The 20,216-nt window shown below is 33.9% G+C and overlaps 3 protein-coding genes across 3 annotated transcripts; 1 reads left to right on the forward strand and 2 right to left on the reverse strand.

Annotated features, from left to right (window-relative positions):
• Nucleotides 1-2,794: 2,794 nt before the first annotated feature.
• LOC122590842 (tubulin alpha chain) lies at nucleotides 2,795-5,554 on the reverse strand. Its single transcript, XM_043763018.1, has 4 exons — nucleotides 5,345-5,554; nucleotides 4,205-4,439; nucleotides 3,704-4,074; nucleotides 2,795-3,619 (listed from the first exon to the last, which is right to left on the reverse strand). Exons 1-4 carry the CDS (start codon nucleotides 5,435-5,437, stop codon nucleotides 2,966-2,968), a joined length of 1,353 nt encoding a protein of 450 aa, XP_043618953.1. The 5' UTR covers nucleotides 5,438-5,554; the 3' UTR covers nucleotides 2,795-2,965.
• A 3,898-nt stretch (nucleotides 5,555-9,452) lies between these two features.
• Nucleotides 9,453-14,272, reverse strand: LOC122593391 (protein SHORT HYPOCOTYL IN WHITE LIGHT 1). Its single transcript, XM_043765790.1, has 4 exons — nucleotides 14,018-14,272; nucleotides 13,705-13,929; nucleotides 12,447-12,512; nucleotides 9,453-9,959 (listed from the first exon to the last, which is right to left on the reverse strand). The coding sequence occupies exons 1-4, from the start codon at nucleotides 14,192-14,194 to the stop codon at nucleotides 9,807-9,809; spliced, it is 621 nt and encodes a 206-aa protein (XP_043621725.1). The 5' UTR covers nucleotides 14,195-14,272; the 3' UTR covers nucleotides 9,453-9,806.
• A 2,338-nt stretch (nucleotides 14,273-16,610) lies between these two features.
• LOC122591842 lies at nucleotides 16,611-16,811 on the forward strand. The gene has a single exon (XM_043764072.1). The coding sequence runs from the start codon at nucleotides 16,611-16,613 to the stop codon at nucleotides 16,809-16,811; it is 201 nt and encodes a 66-aa protein (XP_043620007.1).
• The last annotated feature ends 3,405 nt before the right edge of the window (nucleotides 16,812-20,216 follow it).

Genomic DNA, 20,216 nt, shown 5'->3' on the forward strand with positions numbered 1-20,216 from the left:
AACGAGCAAACTCGATTCACCAAATGCACCGCCTAGTTGATCCATAACAGCAACACCGACAAAGTTTTCTGAAAATATTTTGCAACAGATTTAGCCTCATTTAAAATATGACCATGACAAATAGAATCAAAACAACTTACAACTGCTACTTTCATTTGAATTCTACACAAACCTGGTATATGCATCAGTTTAAACACGAGACCAGGAATGATAACTCATTCTTAAGGAATATAGGTCCTTAGCTATTAAGAACAACTTCAGAATTTCAACCACCTACCAGATACTTACAATACTCGAGTAGAACTTACCACAACATTAATAAAACAAAACCCTTGGCAGATTTATTAAAAAACATACATAGTTTAAAACTTGAGGTGCAACAGGCCCTACATATATCAAAATACAAAGAAGCTTTTCAGAACGCGACCACTATCATTCAGAACTATTTCTCTTAATAATCCTGAACAACTCTCTTAATTACTATTTAATCGCAGAAACAAAACAGAGTTGCCATGCTGTAACTCATTTTTAAGGAATATAGGTCCTTATCTATGAAAGTATTGAGAAAAACGTCAAGGTTTTGCATCAATCAATTACTGTAGTTGCATGTAGCTTCAACCCAATTACCTTAAGATTTTCAAGCTTATATTATAAAGACTCCTCATTAGATGGAGCTTAGCCATAATGGTCTGTAGCTCCCTTTTAGCATTTTTCATGTTGTTTTCTTTAGCATAAACAAGGGGTATTTAAGATTGTTCTAAGTACAAAAGCAGCCAAGCAAACATATATTCATTCATTCTTGAAAATGTTTAACTCTGTTAATACCTAAGACTGGAGCTTTTGTCCTTCAGAATGGCTTGAAGGTTGACGATCCAATCCTATACGTGGCAGTGGTATCTTTCCGAGTTTCTTCCTGCTAATTAGTAACAGCCTCTTAATTAGTCATATACTTTGACTACAAAACTTTCTATCGACATCAAATATAATTATCGACCAAATTTCTGTATAATAAATATATGCATATCTTTGGTTTCAAATTAGTAACAGTAGTCAGGTTGATATATCATATATAATACCGCTAAAGAAGAAGTCGATCCTCGGCTTGAGCCTTTTGCAACCTATCAATAAATGGAGTACCACGCAACTTAGGTATCGTATCCTGCATAACCCAGTAGTCAGGTTGATATATCACATATAAAACCAGTTAGGCTTTCTAAACATAACCAGAACCGGACCTAAGCTAAAATAGGCCCAAGGCAGTCACTTCCAGATCTCTGGGTTGATGCGATAACAAAGTATCGAACAGGATTGCATGCACATTCAGCCCTAATTATATACTCCAAAGCAAATAGATCAGCAATTCGCGTTACAAGTATAATTAAAGAGATTAATCTTCACAAGAGGGAAAGCATACCGACTAAAAATTGTGGTTCGGGTAAATGCACATAAGACCTCTCCCATTTTTCGACAGCGGGCACCTCTCAATGCCAATTAGCCGATTTCTTTTTTCTTTTTAAATATGCCAACTAAATGGTCTTTTCAAACTCTAGAGCAAAGAACATGGTGTGGTTTTTCTGTTTTGTCAATTTAGACAAACTTTTTCATAGTTAATTAAAAGCTCACAATACTGCGAAAAAAATGGCGCAACCCACTGGTACATGATCCAAACTCCAAATATGCAGGTTATAAAGAGAAAACTTTGACCACTTGAGAAAAAAACATAGAGAGTAGGTAACATGTATTAGGAACAACATTAACCTATACAAGCATCTTGTGTTTCACACTCTACAAACAATCAGTTTTATTCAAAACTACGAATAATCACAGTTTCGCTAAATCTAACTGTCATTAAGCAATAAAATACGATTAATAATGTTATTCGATACAATCTGTCTTTCATTGAATCCATTAAAACGTACAAACAACTTGTGTTTCTCATTCTAAGCATATTGAGTATCAAAGAGTTTGAATCAAACCTAAAAATTATCACAATTACATGAAATCTAACTGTCATTAAGCGACACAAACACCTAGTGATTCGGATTGATCAACGATAAACAATATAAACAGTATAAACATATACAAACAGCTTGTGTTTCAGATTCAGTTACCGTATACTATTTGTTCGGGTTCCTCATCGCTTATCACGTCGTCTTTCTCCATTGATTAACAATCTGGAATCAGTTACTGTTTTTATTGACGGCGGCAAGGTTAATTGAAGGTTAATTTTCCGGCGCCGATCAACAACACGAATCGTACAAAATAGACCGAAGGAAGATGAAGATAACGGCGTGGAGATTGTTTGATGTTGATTTCCGACGGCGATGACGCCGTGTAGTTTGTCAAATAGGAATTTCCGGCGGTGGTTTCTTTCATCTAGGGTTTTCATCGCCGGAGAAAACGAGAAGGAAGGAGGAGCAGTGTGTGTTTTTGGGTTTATATATGGCGTGTAAATTTACCTTTTTGCCCCTCCGTGTTGTTTTTTTTAAAATGATCTTGGCCTTACATTAGATCTGATCCAACGGCTTACATTTGTTTTCTGGTTTTCACAAAAACCCATATCCATTAATAAAAGTCTTAATCATGTTTTAGTATATTGGTAGATATGTCATGAATATTTGCAAATAAAACATCAAACATAAATGAAATGGATATTATTTCGTTAAATTTGGGTGGTTATAAAGTTTGATACTCATCCAAACCATGAAATAAATCGAATTTGACTTGTCACCAAAATGTGTTTAAAACCTGTTGGAGATTAAAATAAAAAATAAAAATAAAATAAACAAATAAATAAAGTAGAATATGCAAGGATTGCAAAAGAGGTTGAAATTAACAATAAGGATTTGAAGATAGTCTAGTCATTCATCACACACGTCACAAACACATTGAAACACAACAAACATAGGTCCATAGCATCAACAAAAGACATCAAACAACCACAAAAAAACACAACTGTAGAGCTCTAGTATTCGTCTCCTTCATCGCCCTCATCCTCAGCGCCCTCGGCACCAACCTCTTCATAATCCTTTTCAAGAGCAGCAAGATCCTCACGAGCCTCAGAGAACTCTCCTTCCTCCATTCCCTCACCAACATACCAGTGAACAAAAGCACGCTTAGCATACATGAGATCAAACTTGTGGTCAATGCGAGAAAACACCTCTGCAACACTAGTCGAGTTGGAAATCATACAAACCGCCCTTTGAACCTTAGCCAGGTCACCTCCAGGTACTACAGTTGGTGGCTGGTAGTTGATACCACACTTGAACCCAGTCGGGCACCAGTCCACAAACTGGATGGTTCTCTTGGTCTTGATTGTTGCAACAGCAGCATTCACATCCTTAGGGACAACATCACCACGGTACATGAGACAACATGCCATGTACTTTCCATGACGTGGATCACATTTGGCCATCATGGAAGATGGCTCAAATGCACTGTTGGTGATCTCAGCAACTGATAGTTGCTCGTGGTAAGCCTTTTCGGCTGAGATCACAGGAGCATAGGACGAAAGCATGAAATGGATCCTCGGGTATGGAACCAAGTTGGTCTGGAATTCTGTCACATCAACGTTCAAGGCTCCATCAAACCTCAAAGATGCAGTCAAAGATGAGATAACCTACAGAAGCCATAAAACAGGTTCATCATTAGCCAAAGAATAATTTTAAAGAATAATGTAAACACAAACTTTTGTTAGTATTACCTGAGATACAAGGCGATTGAGGTTGGTATAAGTGGGACGCTCAATGTCAAGAGAGCGCCTGCAGATGTCATAGATAGCTTCATTGTCGAGAAGAATGGCAACATCCGTGTGTTCCAAGAGGGAGTGAGTGGACAAGACACTGTTGTAGGGCTCAACAACTGAGGTGGAGACCTGTGGGGATGGATACACGGTAAACCCAAGCTTGGACTTCTTTCCATAGTCAACAGAAAGACGTTCCAAGAGAAGGGAACCCAAACCAGAGCCAGTACCACCACCAACAGCGTTGAAAACAAGAAAGCCTTGGAGACCAGTGCAGTTGTCAGCTAGCTTTCTGATACGGTCCAAGCACAGATCAACGATCTCTTTCCCAACTGAAACACAAATGTTTTATAATCTCAGTTGTCATTCTAAAGTCTAAACTAAAAAAATAAAACCGGAATATAAACAAATATAATGGCAGCATCTTCGTTGCCAATTATAAAATACTTTTATAATTCTTACTTGTGTAGTGTCCACGAGCAAAGTTATTGGCAGCATCTTCTTTGCCACTGATCAGCTGTTCAGGGTGGAAAAGCTGGCGATAAGTTCCAGTCCTGATTTCATCAATCACAGTTGGCTCAAGATCAACAAAGACAGCACGAGGGACATGCTTCCCTGCACCGGTTTCACTGAAAAAAGTGTTGAAAGCATCATCACCTCCACCAACAGTCTTGTCACTTGGCATCTGGCCATCAGGCTGCGCTCGAGCAAAATTCAAATCATCAGTTTCAGACCAAACATACAACAAAAAACGACATTTTTCATTACAACAGAAGACAAAAGTTGGTCCCTCAAAGTGTTGACAAAGAGTCTAATACAGTAATACATACAAAAAACAATTTAACATGATATGTTTTTTAAAAAAAAAATTTTTTTTTAAAAGTGTCAAAACAAAGATATGTTTTAAAAAAATTGACCTCTCTTGGTTATAAATCTCTTCATAATTTTATTTTGTCAAATAAATAGACAAGTTTTAATCCCAAAATTAATCAATCTAAATTTTATACGTAATTTGAGTCAAAACAAATCAACAATCACGAAAAAAACTTCACAAAAACATACTAGCCTAATGTCAGCGCGATATATGGCGCGAGTAAACATCATTCACTACTAGCTATATTAGACAAATTTTTATGTGGACAAAATACAGTAACTCTTTTTATAGACAACTTAACATGTGATCAGTTGATAGTTCATACTCAATAAAAATCATTTATTCTATATAAAAAAAAAAAGTTTGAGATTTTCATAATCAAAATTTAAAAAAAATACAAGTTGAAATAAATTAGTTAATTAAGTTACAAAATTGTGACAAAATGTATGTTGTCAACATTAATTAGTAAGATTTAAAACCTGAGAGTGTCATATACACACACACAAATAACACACATACTTTTCACCTACAAAATCCTTGTATACATTTATATCTATATATATATATATCTATATACATGTTTACTTTAAACTATAACATATATATAGTCTAAAAACATCAGATCTACAGTTAATCTATACATACAAATTCAGATCTAGCATATACACACACAATTATATACATATATATAGATATAGATAATAATAAAAAAAAGGAGTGAAGGAGACCTGAATGCCGTGCTCAAGACAGTAGAGTTCCCAACAGGCGTTACCGACTTGAATACCGGCCTGACCGATGTGAATCGATATGCATTCTCTCATTTTCGATTACTTTTTTTTTTTTTAATGAAAATTGATGATTCAAACAAAATGAATATAGAATAGAATCAAAAGGCGTTTATCAAGACGCCTGGTGAGACCAGATGTGTATGTGTGTGTTTTTCAGGGTTTTTGTGTTGGTATTTATAGTGGGGATATAACTTTTAACTTGCTATGAGTACACTACAAGTCAGTTTGTCGATTATTTAACTGCGGTTAATAGAGTATTGTGTTGTGGACGGCAATTAGTGTTAACCAGGGTTAAGGTTTCTTCGTTTTTTAATATCTGATTTTTTTTATTATTATTTTGAAAATTTATGTATCAACTCACTTGTTATAATGCATTTCAATATATAATAGAGTAAATTACATTTTTCGGCAGATACGTATGATTTTCTATACATTTTTCATTTTCCGTCTTGCACTCCTTTGTGGCCGGAGGTCCCTATGGAAGTAGTCTCTCTACATTTGTGTAGAGGTAAGACTGTTTACAGCTTACCTCCCTCATACTCCGCGCAGGGATTGGGTCCTGTTGTTGTTGTTGTGTACATTTTTCGTCCCTAAAGTTGACACATGTTTCACTTTTCATCCCTTAAGTGAAAAAATTACAATTTTGACTTTAAACTTGACATAATTTTACAATCGACGTCCTTTGGCCATACGGCGTTAACTTTCAGCCGTTAAGTCCCACACGTGCAAAACACATGAAGGACGAAAAGTGCAAAAGGTGACTAGTTCAAGGACGAAAACTGAAATTTACATTATATATTGTCATCATCTTCATCTTCTCCAGCTGAGTGGCCGGAAAATTCACCGGAAAACATAAAATGTCGATATCTCACTCATTTTCTTCGAATTAGACCACGAAACAACCACCAAACTTCTCAAAATTAATTTTCGCACGAATCCTAACCAAAAGATTTCAGATTCAACACTTGCCGGAAAACTCAAAATCTCGCCGGAAAACAAACTGCCGACCACACTCAACGAAATGAAGAAATCATCACATCAACATGCTCAGAATTCTATCGCGAATAAAATCTTGTGATTTCTAGATCGATTTGAGACAGAAGATCAGTAATATGAAACCATGACGTTTTGTTGCTTGATCTAAATCCAATGTGAAGTGTATCACTAGACTTATGAGAGTCTTTTTTCTTGTTTTGGGGTTAAAAATAAATTTCTACAAGTCTAATCTTTATGGAAGAAGTGTTGATGACACGAAATTTCTGAGCTAGCGGATAAACTACATTGTAAGTCATACTTTTCCTTTCACGTATTTGGGTCTTAAGGTATTAATTCAAGAGTTGGAAACCAGTATTTGATTTAGTGTAGGCACGACTCTCGTTATGGATGGCCTTGGTTTTATCTAATTGGAGGGCGGGTTACTTTATTAAGCTCGGTTTTTGTGACCACGGTGTTTTAAGTTTTCTGGCAAGTGTTGAATCTGAAATCTTTTGGTTAGGATTCGTGCGGAAATTAATTTTGAGAAGTTTGGTGGTGTTTCATGGTCTAATTCGAAGAAACGAGTGAGATATCGGGATTTTAAGTTTCCCGACGAATTTTCCGACCACTCAGCCGGAGAAGATGAAGATGATGACAATATATAATGTAAATTTCAGTTTTTATCCCTGAACTAGTCACCTTTTGCACTTTTAGTCCTCACGTGTTTTGCACGTGTGGGACTTAACGGCTGAAACTTAACGTCGTATGGCCAAGGGACGTCGATTGCAAAATTCTGCCAAGTTTAAGATCAAAAATGTAATTTTTTCACTTAAGGGATGAAAAGTGCAAAACGTGCCAACTTTAGACGAAAAGTGTAATTTACTCTATATAATATTTCATTTTCTTTAGATAATCGGAAAATTTATTAATAATCATTATTCAGCTTAATAGTTATATTTTTAAAAAATACAAATTTTCATTTTTTAAGAAAATTAGAGTTAATAAAATGCATTATAACTAATACGCGGGTCACTAGTCTTTCCTTTTCGAAAGACAAGGGCATAAGGCGTCAAACCGGCATTCGAAACAAAGATGTTAAGTGACCTTCTCAAACCCCCCCCCCCCCCCTTTCCCCTCCAAAGAAAAAAACCTGGTAGGATGAAAAACTCTCTAACTAATCTCCCGAAGGTGCGACACTACTAAGGGATAAAACCCTGCCCTTTTAAGATTCAATTCGGAGACCTCAACATCACAAAGGAGCTTTCTAATCATTGGACTAAATCTGCTGGATGCGCGGGTCACTAGTTAACAGATCCTTTTCAAAAACGAGCTTAATAATTAATTTAATAAGTTGTTCAGATTACTAATCTTCATAACCACGGAGTATAAGCTTCCAAAGTTGAAATACTTATGGCACGTTTGGTTTTGAAAAATGTTTTCTATTTTTCCATTTGTAACTTTTTAGAAAATGAAAGGGTTTTCTATTTCTGAAAAAACAAATGAAAACTTAAAAATGTGTTTAAATTAGATAATACCATTTTCATTTTCTATTTTAGAGAACTAGATAACATATTTATAGAAAATGTCTAAGATCATTGTTAAAGGTACGTGAAGAGGGAAGGTGAAGTGGGTGAATGGTTAAGGGGTGTAGGTAAAAGAAGTAGGTGATGAAAGAAAGGTGAATGCGTTCATCTATGGTAGTTGGGGTTATGTCTTTGTTTTATATTGTTTGTTTTATTTTGATTGGATAGGTGGTGTATTGTGGGGTAGATTAAAATATTAAATTTGAAGTGAATGGTTAAGAGATTACAAAGTAGGTGATGAATAAGTGAAACTCACGTGTCATGAAATTGTAGGTGAAAGATATAAACGATTAAGAATGGTCTTATAGATGAAAAGCAAAGGGGATATGTAAAATAGAAATGGAAAATGAAAAACAATAAAAAGATATTTTTAAGTTTTTTACTTGTGAAAAACATTGTTTTTTTTTTCTTCAAAGATTTCTTAAAACATTATGATTAGAACATGGCTTTTGTTTTTTCATGTTTGCTTGTAAAATAAAAAATGAAAAACAATTGATGTTTTACGCAACTAAACACGCTCTTAAAGTTGATAAAATTGAACCAATCAAAATATTTCAAACATGATTAAAGGTCCCCCAACTAGGAAAAATAAAAATTTCAATATTATGTTGCATTTATAGAACTTGAAAGAGATTAAAACTTTAGAAGATTGTAACATGTATATATCACCTTCCATTAGAAAGATATGAAAACAATGACCTGTTATTCCAATTCAAGATAACATCAATTGACATTTGGAAGAAAGGCCAAATCACAACCACCGTGAAGGTTAAGGAGTCAAAATCTAAGAGGAAACTTGTATATTATGAGTTAGGTTAGGTTGAATAAAAAGAAAGGTTTAATTTATTAGAAAATAGAACTTTGGTTCTTATTTAATAAGAGGAATGATTAATCTTTCTAATTCATTAGCCTAAAAATTTACATGTAGAAATTCAAGGGAAAAAATTAGAAAAGAGTTTAAGTGAAATCTACTTGTCACATTCATAAGTTTTTACTAAGATTTTTAGGCTAATATTTAAAATGATCGATCATTTTCCATTTAATAATGACAAATACACATTGCAGATTGCCCAGAACAATCATAGTTTAAACTTGTATGTGTATGTAGGCTTGTTTAAAAATTACCGCTCCTATCCTGTCCTGATCATCATGCATCAAACACCGTATACAAGAGCTCCAACAGATTGAGAAGATATCGACAAAAAGGTTTGGCAACTCGATGTCAGCGTTTCACCACATGGGGCTGTCGACCTGTGGTATGTTCCAAGAGTTGGGTTGTTCGCCCATTAAGCGGTACTTGAGCTGGGTTTAGTGGCAGTAAATACGCAGTTAGAGCATCTAACATGTACTAAGTTTATAACGCAAGTAAAAATTGAATCACCGGAATGCCATTAATAATGTTCAACATATATGCTCGAAATGAGATGCAAGAGAATGCAGCCCGTCTTAAGTCTCTTTAAAAAATGACCAAACAAAATTAAGAATATCTATGTTTAAAATGGTTTATGTATTAGATCTACATGCCACTGGATGAAAGATTAGCAGGCCACATGAAGCTCATCGTAACAAAGGAGAAGGCCTCCTATACGTTAACAGAGATTGACACGTGTGTTTGTGTATAAATTCATATAAGAATAAAGATATATCTCGTATTCACTATTTCTACCTAATCAAGGCTCATTCAAGCAAAGGAGAAGGTCATATGATTGTATGTATCATAATCATCAGAAATCTGGAAGATGATAGCTTATTTTCTTTAAGGATTAATTTTGGGTTGATAATATAATCAGTGTAGATTACTGAATGTCAGAGTGTCGACTTGCAGCTACATTCTGACGCATGATTCAAGTTGGCTGGGTTCCAGTCCACGCCTGATTATCACCGTCATAATCATTTGTCCTTCGATAACGACCATCTTGAAAGTAAGATATTCCAGTCCATACCCCACGGACCAGTAATATGCTCACAAAAACTACACTTCCAAGAGTACAAACTACCTACAAAAAATGGTATAGAATGGAGATAATGAGTATGGTATCCTCAACATGTTAACATAAACTCCTTTAAGTATGGTTCATATTGCGAGTAAATGTGGTAACGAAATAACATTAGTATATTGGCAAAATGTGTTTATAGTCCAACCAATGGATCATTATATCTCATATCATGCTTTCTTAAAGCGGTAACAATGCTAAGTTCATGTCAAAGGAAACAGAGTTAAGCCATAATCCAGTAAACCAGAATTATGATACTTGTTGCAACACTTGGGTAATTTGCTTGCTTATAAGGTTGTACAAATATAAATGCTAGCAATAAGGCAGTTCTGACAGTAGATACCACTTGTGAGTTGTGACAATTCAACCAGTTTTTGTGGAAACTGGCTTACCGAGTATCTATTTTAATGCTAATATGTGAAAATGATGAATTTTTATAAAACAAAATAAACTAGAAATGGATTCAGCTTAAAAGTAGATTAGTAACATGATGAATTGTTTATAACCTTTTTAAGTTGTTTTACAAAGAAAAGTTGGATCATAACTATTATAATAACTTCTGTTATCATGTCTAATATAAGCTTTATACTATTTATAAGATTCAAAAATATAGACCAAAAAGTTTTACAGCATCCCAACCAGATCTCTTTGAACAAATTTTAAAAACCATCCTGCTTGACTGTTACCAAACCCAAAGGACCAGTCCATTTTACCAGCTAAAGTAGATGCCATACAGCGCATGTTGGACTTATAAAAGCTTAGAAGAAACCTTGATACCCCAGCTGGCTTCAGTCAGAAACAGGGAAGAATTCAGTTTTTGGGGGTCTTTTGTGTGATTCTTTACAAAGATGTGAAAACTCCTAAGACTACTGAAACTAACAAAAGCGAGTGAAGAAATTGCTCTAGCAAGGTAAGCAAGGTAAAGGTCGTAAAATAATTCAAAAACAGTCAATGGACGACCTTGAGTCACAGAAACTATTATGTTTGCTGAAAAATGTAATTCGATTTAGAGTTACGATACCTAAGTCAACATATTAAGATACACTGGATTATTATTGTCAAATGTTTAAAAGTAACACTACAACTAGTAAGTATCCAAGACCATTGTTGTAAAACTTGGAAATTACTAGGCCGGGTAATCACTGGGTAACCGCTAATCGGCATATGTCCGAGGTGAGTAAAGCCAAACCAGCCTGCTCAAAAACTAGGTTAAAGTCAGTCAGCAACGAGGATCTTAAATAGTGTTTCAGCTAGAATAAGTAGAAACAACCATGTTTATAACTGTTACCCAAGAAACCTATATTAAATTCCAACTAATGTGGATATTAAAATAAAAAAATTCCATGCCAAAATTTCCCACATAGGCACATGCTACAAGGTCCACAATAGCTCAAGTAGCACCTAGCAAGTTTTAAAACCTGGTCTAAGAACAGAAAAAGGTTTTACCATTTGTTATCCAGGATAAGTTTGCATGTTCTCTTAATAGATACATGTACTATAAATCAAGACTATTTGTCTAAAAACTAAAATAACGAGAGACTGACTAAATTCTAAGAAAATAAGATATGAAACTAGACCACAAGACAGGGAAAGGAAATATTTCCGATAACGAAAACAAGAAAGTCCAAAAAGTAAAACCAACAATGGTTATTGTTAGGATCTGCATTATGTAAAAACACATATATTATACTAGGTTATTACCACAATCCCCAAGGATTCATAAGAAAGTCAAACTCAATACTAATTGAGGTGACCCAACAGCTAATTGGTTGTAGGTTCTAGTCCCATTGTGGAAATCAAATATGTGTACATCCGTGTGTGGATACTTGCCATTCTAAAAATAATATGAAGTGGCAACCTTAATATGTGATAGGTAATGCAATTAATCCAACTATGCTGAACCAAAAATCAAAGCTGTCATTTAAAAGAAGGGAACATCTTAAGCATTTTATGTATTTTCCTAGCGAAATATATGTAAATAATCTACGGCTATGCATTATCGCTAAAAATAAACTTGCATCATATTCACCTCAACTTTCAGACACTCTTTATTGCTGATCAGTAAAAGCTCAGTGTCTCCAATGAACACGAAAGCCGCAATGAACAAGGTAAATTAAGCCAGATTCTTATCATATGTTCAGCCAAATACGTTTTTAAAATCATATTCTGTCATATCCTCCACATTATTTGAACAACTTTAACAAATAAAAAGATAGGGATGACAGAAGTACTATTAGATAACTAAACTAACCAACACATGTCAAACATAATGTCTAAGAAAAACCTGGCAGGAAAAGAGCAAAGGGTTTTGAAAGGAAAATTAGTAGATTCATATCAGATAAAAAGAACGAATATAAATTGATACGTCCCCTACAGAATAGAAGCGGCCAGAAGGTCAGGTGAAATAAATTCAGATGAATGTACTTATGTACATCATTGCCACAAATAGCTTAAGATAGAATGCACTCAAAAATTTCTGAAACTCCTTACCTCAAGGAAAGCCTTTAAAATCCAAAAGAATGCCAGAATTAGAACTCCATTAACAGAGAATCCGACCTGTATAAGACATTGACCATAGACTGAGTTACAAAGATAGATCAAGAGCGGAAAATCCAAAAGTGAGATCATAAGATCCAAAACTATTCAACACAAAAATTCATACCCATTTTCAGAATTATACTCCACTGGGTTAACAGATGTTTTAACATAACAAATTAACAAAACAAAGTTGGCATTTAAAACAAGAACTATAACTACTGGCACTGACTAACGTTACATGGTCTTAGAGCCCATAAGTTAATAGCAACAAATTTACATCATCCATATTTCAGACCGTTTAACAAAAACAATACACAACCACCAGTCCAACACCAACAAGTTTCCAACAAACCTTTTTACCATGTTAGTAGATAGTGTTCACTACTTTACTACGTCACTAATTTACCACTCTCTATCACCGTCAATGTCATGGTGTCCTCGAAAATCTTGTACCAAACTAATGCACGTCTGACTACCATTTCAAAGTTTTCACATACATATTAATTACAACCAAAATAATGTATAAATTAATACTATAGAAAGCCAGTAACCAACTTCACTAGCATTATATCATGCTCAAATTATAAGAGAAATGATACTTTCTCCTAAAAACATCGTCTTAGAAATCCTCCTAATACCACAACTGAATGAGAATTGTAACCCACTAGATTTTTCTCCGGAATTTATATTTTCATTTTGAAAGGTCGCATGATCATGTTATTAGGAGGAACACTAGGAGGATCTTTTAGAAGGTTGCATAGGCTATAAACGAACTGAACGAACACGAACGGCGCATTCGCTTATGTAACTTAACGAACAGTCCACGAAAAAATAAACAAATATAAAACAGTTTCATGTTGGTTCATTAAAGAAACTAGTTTGTTCATGTCCATTCGTTTATGTTCATAAACAAAAACAAATGAATGACCATAATCAAAACACCATATAAAAATAACCTTTGTTTGGTCCACAAAACTCTTGGAGACTTATGGAAAAATTAGCATTTCACATTTCGAATTTAATTTGTTTAGTGTTGTGTGATTTTACATTTTCAAAATTTTGCTCTAATAACTATTTAGCCCTAGCTACAGTCTCTAGCTATCTACTCGAGCCAAACTTACCTTAACTAAAGAGTTAACAAAAAAAGAACCACCTAAATACCAATATAAGAAATGTATCGAAATAGCCACAAAAGGAAAGTAAAAAGTACCAATTTAGTAGGAATATTGATAGGCAAAACGGATCGAACAGCTTTCCGAGCTCGTTTCGAAACCCTCTTAAAAACATTTTCAACAAACTTAATCAACAAATCCAAACTCCTGTCATCTTCTTCTTCTTCCTCGTCATCATCTTCATCGTCGTCATCATCATCGTAATCATTAAAAGTAATATTCCGGTTCCAATTCCTCGAACCCACCGCCGGATTCTCACTTTCCTAATAAACGATCCATACACAACCCATCAACAGCAATATAATATATATAAGAAAATAGAATGTAAATATACTAGTAATAAAGAATGACCTGAGGAGGGAAATTGGTGGGACGGCGAGTAGCTTGAAGATGGAAAGTGGGGTTTGGTTGGTGAAATGAGAGGTTACCGGAAATAGAAAGATGTTGTGATGGTTTGGAAATGGATAGATATTGTGGTTGACTTGACGATGATGAAGAAGATGGGAAAGTGATGGAAGATGTTGCCATGGTTTAGTTTTTGAGTGAGCAAAAATATTTAGTTTTGTGTCTGTCTGTGTGGTACAGTTTTTGTTTTGGTTTTTGTTTGTGTGTACTTTGAGAATTGAGATTTTGACTGGGGATTGGGTTTTCGACCGCTTGTAAAACTACGTTTTGTATGGATTTTTTTTTAAGTTTGAAACATTAGAACTTACTAAGATGATTGAATATCGAATTTTAACTGGATCTCTGAGATATAAAAGGAATTGTTTGACCATTACGGTACTGGAAAACGATTGTAAAATTGTAATGTATTAAACACACGCTGCCAAAGCCTATGAATCTATGATTCATGGAAGAATTTATATGGAACTAGTTTGTTATCAACATAAGAACATGTTAAATTTACATTTAAACAAGCTGAATCTTCGCATTATTATGCAATTTATGCAACTAACTTCTAATTATCAAAATTTTGACGTTTTGTTTTTATGTCTCACTGTTACAAGGCAAGAAAACCAACCAACACTTAAAATAGGGATGCAATGCAAACCAACTTAGAGGTGGCCTCCAGGTTAACATCGTATGATTTTTACAAGAAGTCTTTAGTTCGAATATGGCTAGATGTATCAATGGGGTACCCGGAGGAAGGTTTTAAACGGCCACAGGATATTCCGGATAGGCTATATATTTCTAAGTTAGCAAGACTCGTCTTGTTTGAATAAGGAAAACATCATTTTTATATCCATCTATACTTGAATTTTTGCTGAAAATTGGCCAAATTTGTTTGTCCCTAAGGCTAAACGGAGTGGCATATTTTTCGGCTGACCCTCGCCCCTTTCCACCCGACGTCGGCCCCCACACCACCCCCGTCCACCGACTTCTCTTTTGCCCGACTCACCCACCTCGCCCGACTCCTCTTTGACCATTCCGAAAATCAATGTCTTTTCCTCTTTCCCATGCCATTAACGGCTCTTTTTCCTTTTTTTTTTCTTTTACCTCCTATAAATCATTAAAACCAATCATTGAAAGTGTCGCATGGCACAAGTTGCCCCTTACTTAAAAACTCACCCATCTCCACCCTTTTTGAGGGGCAACTCTTTTTATCCTCCATGGCACATGGCACAAATCGCTCCCTCCTTTCCCCGACACCACTCCTCTTAGTCTAACAATTACAATCGGCTGTTTGCAAGTTGCAATTATGTTGAACGTCTTTCAAGACATTGTCGTTGCAATCATTAACCATCATCACAAACACAATCCTCGAAGAACACCACTATTGCATCTATCACCAACACCACTATAAATTTGTTTATGCTGCTTATGTTTGACTTTGAAATCTCAATTTAATAAAAAATAAATATTTTACAAAAATGTTTCCTTTTGGTTCGTTATATAAACAGTCCATTTATAACCTAATGAATCTAAAAGAGAAAAAAAAAATCAAACACATACGGTTATTTATACACAATGTTTCTTTTATAATAATCTCCCAAAAGATTAGAACCCCTGAACCCCATAAGGTTTTTCTTATTATTTTGTAAAGTCCGTTTCCATTTAGGCCTTTTGGGCCCAAGTCGCACGTTATCTATCCCTTAAAAAATAAATTGGTCTCTCACATTTTTTTTAATATCTTCAAACTACCCCTAAATAACCATAGCGAATATATTTAAAATACTTGATTTTTTGCACTTACTATTTTTTGCGTCTAATCATCGACTTATATTTAGAATGATAACCACAGTTAGATGTCTCATCGTCGCATCTCATGAAAGTAACCAAAACAGTTTTCATTACCGTTATAACATCTTACGCGTTATAAACCGTTGTCACTGCAACGCGTAAGCACCCTTCTAGTATTAGTTCAACTAAACCATTTAAACCACAAAGTTCAGATTTGATTTGTTGTTTTAAAAAAAAAAAATCATCAAATTGTTCTCTCTTTTATTTTATGGCTTTATTAAACGAACTTACGAATTTCCTGATGATTATAAGGTAGTTTGAAACATATAATTATGTATGTAAAAGAGGCCTTGGATAATAATCATCATTAGGTAACGTACATCTTTCTAATAAGGTTCGTAAACGGTCGCGGGACTCTTACTTATGCCGCACACATTTAAGTCAAAAGAACCTCGCCATTTTTGTGACGTTTGTAAATATTATTTGTAAACATTTGTTTGTAAATGCATCATTTCTCTATATTTTGTGCATGTACATTGTATCATACTACAAGGACTAAAATGAAAATTAACAAAAATATGTATTTGAATCAACAACAAGAAGTCTACAAATAGCGAGAAACCACGTAGATATGATGCAACTTATTCTTCTATTTACGAAAACACATACACTGATACACATACATTCATATTCATAAAATCCATACATAAATACACACACACAATTATTCATATTGACAGAAATTGATTATCAGACCTAATTAATGGCAAATCAGTTTGAGATTTTGGTGGAGACAATCAAGTCGAAGATGAAAGCATTGAAGAGAAAGAAATGGAAGAAACCGTACGCAAAAATGGATAAGAGTAGCAGTGTTAAAATCCAAATGCGTAGTCGTCAAGCTCAAAAACTCATCGACAAGACTCTTAGAGCAGCCGATCATCCTGGCAAGTATCCAATTCAATAGTAACTACTACATTTGGATATGATCTAGACTGTTTTCTTCTAATTAGTTTTGAATTTTAGATTATGAGTTATTAATTAGTATATGACCGTTATGTTTATTAATCGTTTCAGTTTATAGCTAGGAATTTGAAATTTTTTTTTTATTTTTTTTTGGTTGAATACTTTATTCGTATTCAATTCATATTCATAGTTTAGTCAATTTGTTATTCAAATGTTAGTAGTCGTTTGATTTATTTAATATATTGTGAAATGGGTCGGTGAATGTATCGCACGAGTCGTACTATTCGTTGGGAATATGACTTATGAGGCAATTTTATAGGGAAACGGGACTTTTGAATTTTTATCCTTGTTATAAATAAATAAATTTACGTGAATCTAGTATCTAAAAAAATAGTAAATTGATAGGAATCATTTGATCTCATGTACCAAATTAGTACTCACATAACCTTAGCAGGGATAGTGTTAAGGTAATTCAATCACTTAGAACCCAGGTTGCTCCTAGAAAGTGGCAGCTGGTGGCCAACTCTTCCATGAAGAGTTGGTTTCAATCTAGTATATATATCTATAATATAACTAAAATAGGAAGGTTAGAGATACACTTGACACCTCTAATCTCCCTTTTTGAGCATAATACTTCCTCCTTATTAATCCTCTAATTTTAAATATTTTATTTAATTTAATAAATCGTCAACCTTATTATTAATTAAAAACTCTGTTTATCCTTAAAAGTCTCTCAAAAATTATTTATCTATATATGAATTAGAGTGACTTAGCTACACGATATTGAAATAATAAGTTTTTTTGACTTATAGAAACATATGAAATTACATTACAATTAAATGTATATGTTAAGATAATTGCCCCCTTTCACAAAACACTACCTCGTTTAAACACATATAGGCCCTTGTTAAAAGCAAGTTATAGTTTAAACAAATAATTAATCTATCTTTCATGATTTTATGAACACAACCTCGTAATATGCCTAATCTTTTCCAGCTCGTATTTATATGCCTACATGCATGAACATATTTTGGACACATACACACGTACACTAACTAAAACCTACTTCAAATAGACATAGTGAATCACCCATTATAAAAATACCACCACACTATATGAATACTCAACTATGTTAGGATGCTTAAAGCAATCAACTGGTTGACCTCCTTCAAACACTTGATCGCTCATAACTTCTTGATCTTATTACTATTTAGTCACAATTCTCATAGAAAAGTTGAACCAAAACCAAAAATCCTTATAAATGGAACGAAGGGTTTGCAAGTGAGTCAACAAAACAGGTTTAGGTATGTCTCATCTCATATGGTTTTCTTTCAGAAAAGGTCATTAAATTGATTTTATAAAATTAATCTGTAGAATTTATTAATATGCCTACATGTGAAACTCATAAAATGTACAATTAAAAAAACTTAAGTTTAAAATTTGGATCTCATGACGAGTAACCAATATAGGGAAGGTACTTAATATTTATTACAAATAAAGTGTTGCTTAGTTAATTTAAATTAAAAAAAGATTAAATATAAAATAAATTATAGATAAAAAAATCCTTGAAAATAACATATTTTCGGGGAAATTTGTAGTTTCGCCATTATTGTCAAAAATCGAAACGTCATTTATTGCCTTTTTTTTACTATTGAAATGACAATATAAAACTGACTATAACTAAGGATGAGATTTCCTCAAGTAAAAACCAATTTGGGCAAACTCTATCATTGACTTTTGTCAAATAGTCATTACAAAACAAACAGTTTCGGGAGTTGGTTTCTTTGAATACGAAAAGGTATTTTTCTATCGAGACGAAATAAGTTGAATGCTAGGTTATACCCCTCCTTTTGACAAAATAATATTTAGATACTAATAAAAAAAAAACTTAGTGCTACTGTTAACGTTTGTAAGCTTAGAAAATGATGAATTAATATTAAAGTTAAATATTCAATGATCAACGAAGTATGTATATATCTCATTATATGCACAATCGTGTAAAAATTATGAATAAATTCATCAGATACAAATGAGTATTGAAATAGTAAAACTAAAACGATGAATGGTGTGTCGAGCAATCAAGGCTTAAAAAGTTTTAAAACTAACAATCTTATAGTTTTATAGTAGTTATTAAGTGTAAACAGTTTTATAATAGTTATGATACACAAATCATAATTAAACTATCAATTTTATTTTTTATTTGTATTAACGAAAAAAGATTCTCAACTATCAATTTTAATAAAAGCTAACAAATATTAAATAAATATGAAACCTATGGATTATATTCATTGTGAGTTATTATTTCATAAAATAAGAGTAAAATTATTTACGTGTGGATCCAAACACTATTTATTAATTTCATAGGGCATTACAGGAGTTAAGGTTGTTTATTAATTATGGATCTCAAAAAATAAACAAAACATCATGTGGTACAAATGGCAAATAAGCCTACCTCCCAACTTGGAAGCTGTGGGTTCTACTCCCACATCTAACATTTTTAAACAATCTTTCATAAAATATGACTATAACTCTAAAATACTTATGTAGTAGCTCACTAAGTAAAATATAGGGGTGTTAACGAGTCAAGCCTGCTTGCGAAATACTCGAATTCGATTCGTAAAAAGCTCGTTTCGAGCCGAGCTTAAACGAGCTCGAGCGGAATTCGAGCTTAACTGTTGACTCATTTACTAAACGAGCTCGAGCTCGAGCTTTGAATCCATAACTCGATTAAGCTCGCGAGCCTAAACGAGCTTTCACATACTAATCGAGCCGAGCATAAACCAGTTTTTTTCACGAACCTCTGACAATCGAGCTTAGTTTTGATCACTTACCGAGCTCGATCTCGAGCCAAACTCGGACTTATTTAGTTTTTTTGACAAACGAGCCGAGCTCGAGTTTATATACTAAGGCTCGAACGAGTTTATATCCTTAAACGATCTCGAGCTCGAGCTCGAGCACTATCGAGCTCGGGCTCGACTTGGCTCGTTTACACCCCTAGTAAACTAGGTTACAACGTGGATGCTAACATGTCTGTAGGATCGATATGGTGATGCCACGTAGGAAAATGCTGACGTGGCAGACTCAGAGAGTGCTAGTGAGCACTTTCCAATAGCATTTTATATATATATATATATATATATATTATGAATAAAGTATTATATGGATGTCTATGTATGGTAACTGAATATTTGTATGATATTGAGAGATTTGTTTCTTGGAAGAAACTCCATCTTTGTATCTATATAAACAATGTATTGATGAGATTAATAATAGAATTCTCCATTCTCTATATTCTTATGTCTTCTTTATTGTTTATTCTTTATAGTTTTACAACACGTTATCAGCACGCTCTAAACCCTAAAAAGTAAAAATAAAATTCGGTCGAACAATTAGGTAGAAACTGAAA

The sequence above is a fragment of the Erigeron canadensis genome, chromosome 3, assembly GCF_010389155.1.
Source record: "Erigeron canadensis isolate Cc75 chromosome 3, C_canadensis_v1, whole genome shotgun sequence".
In the NCBI taxonomy this organism is placed as follows: Eukaryota; Viridiplantae; Streptophyta; class Magnoliopsida; order Asterales; family Asteraceae; genus Erigeron; species Erigeron canadensis.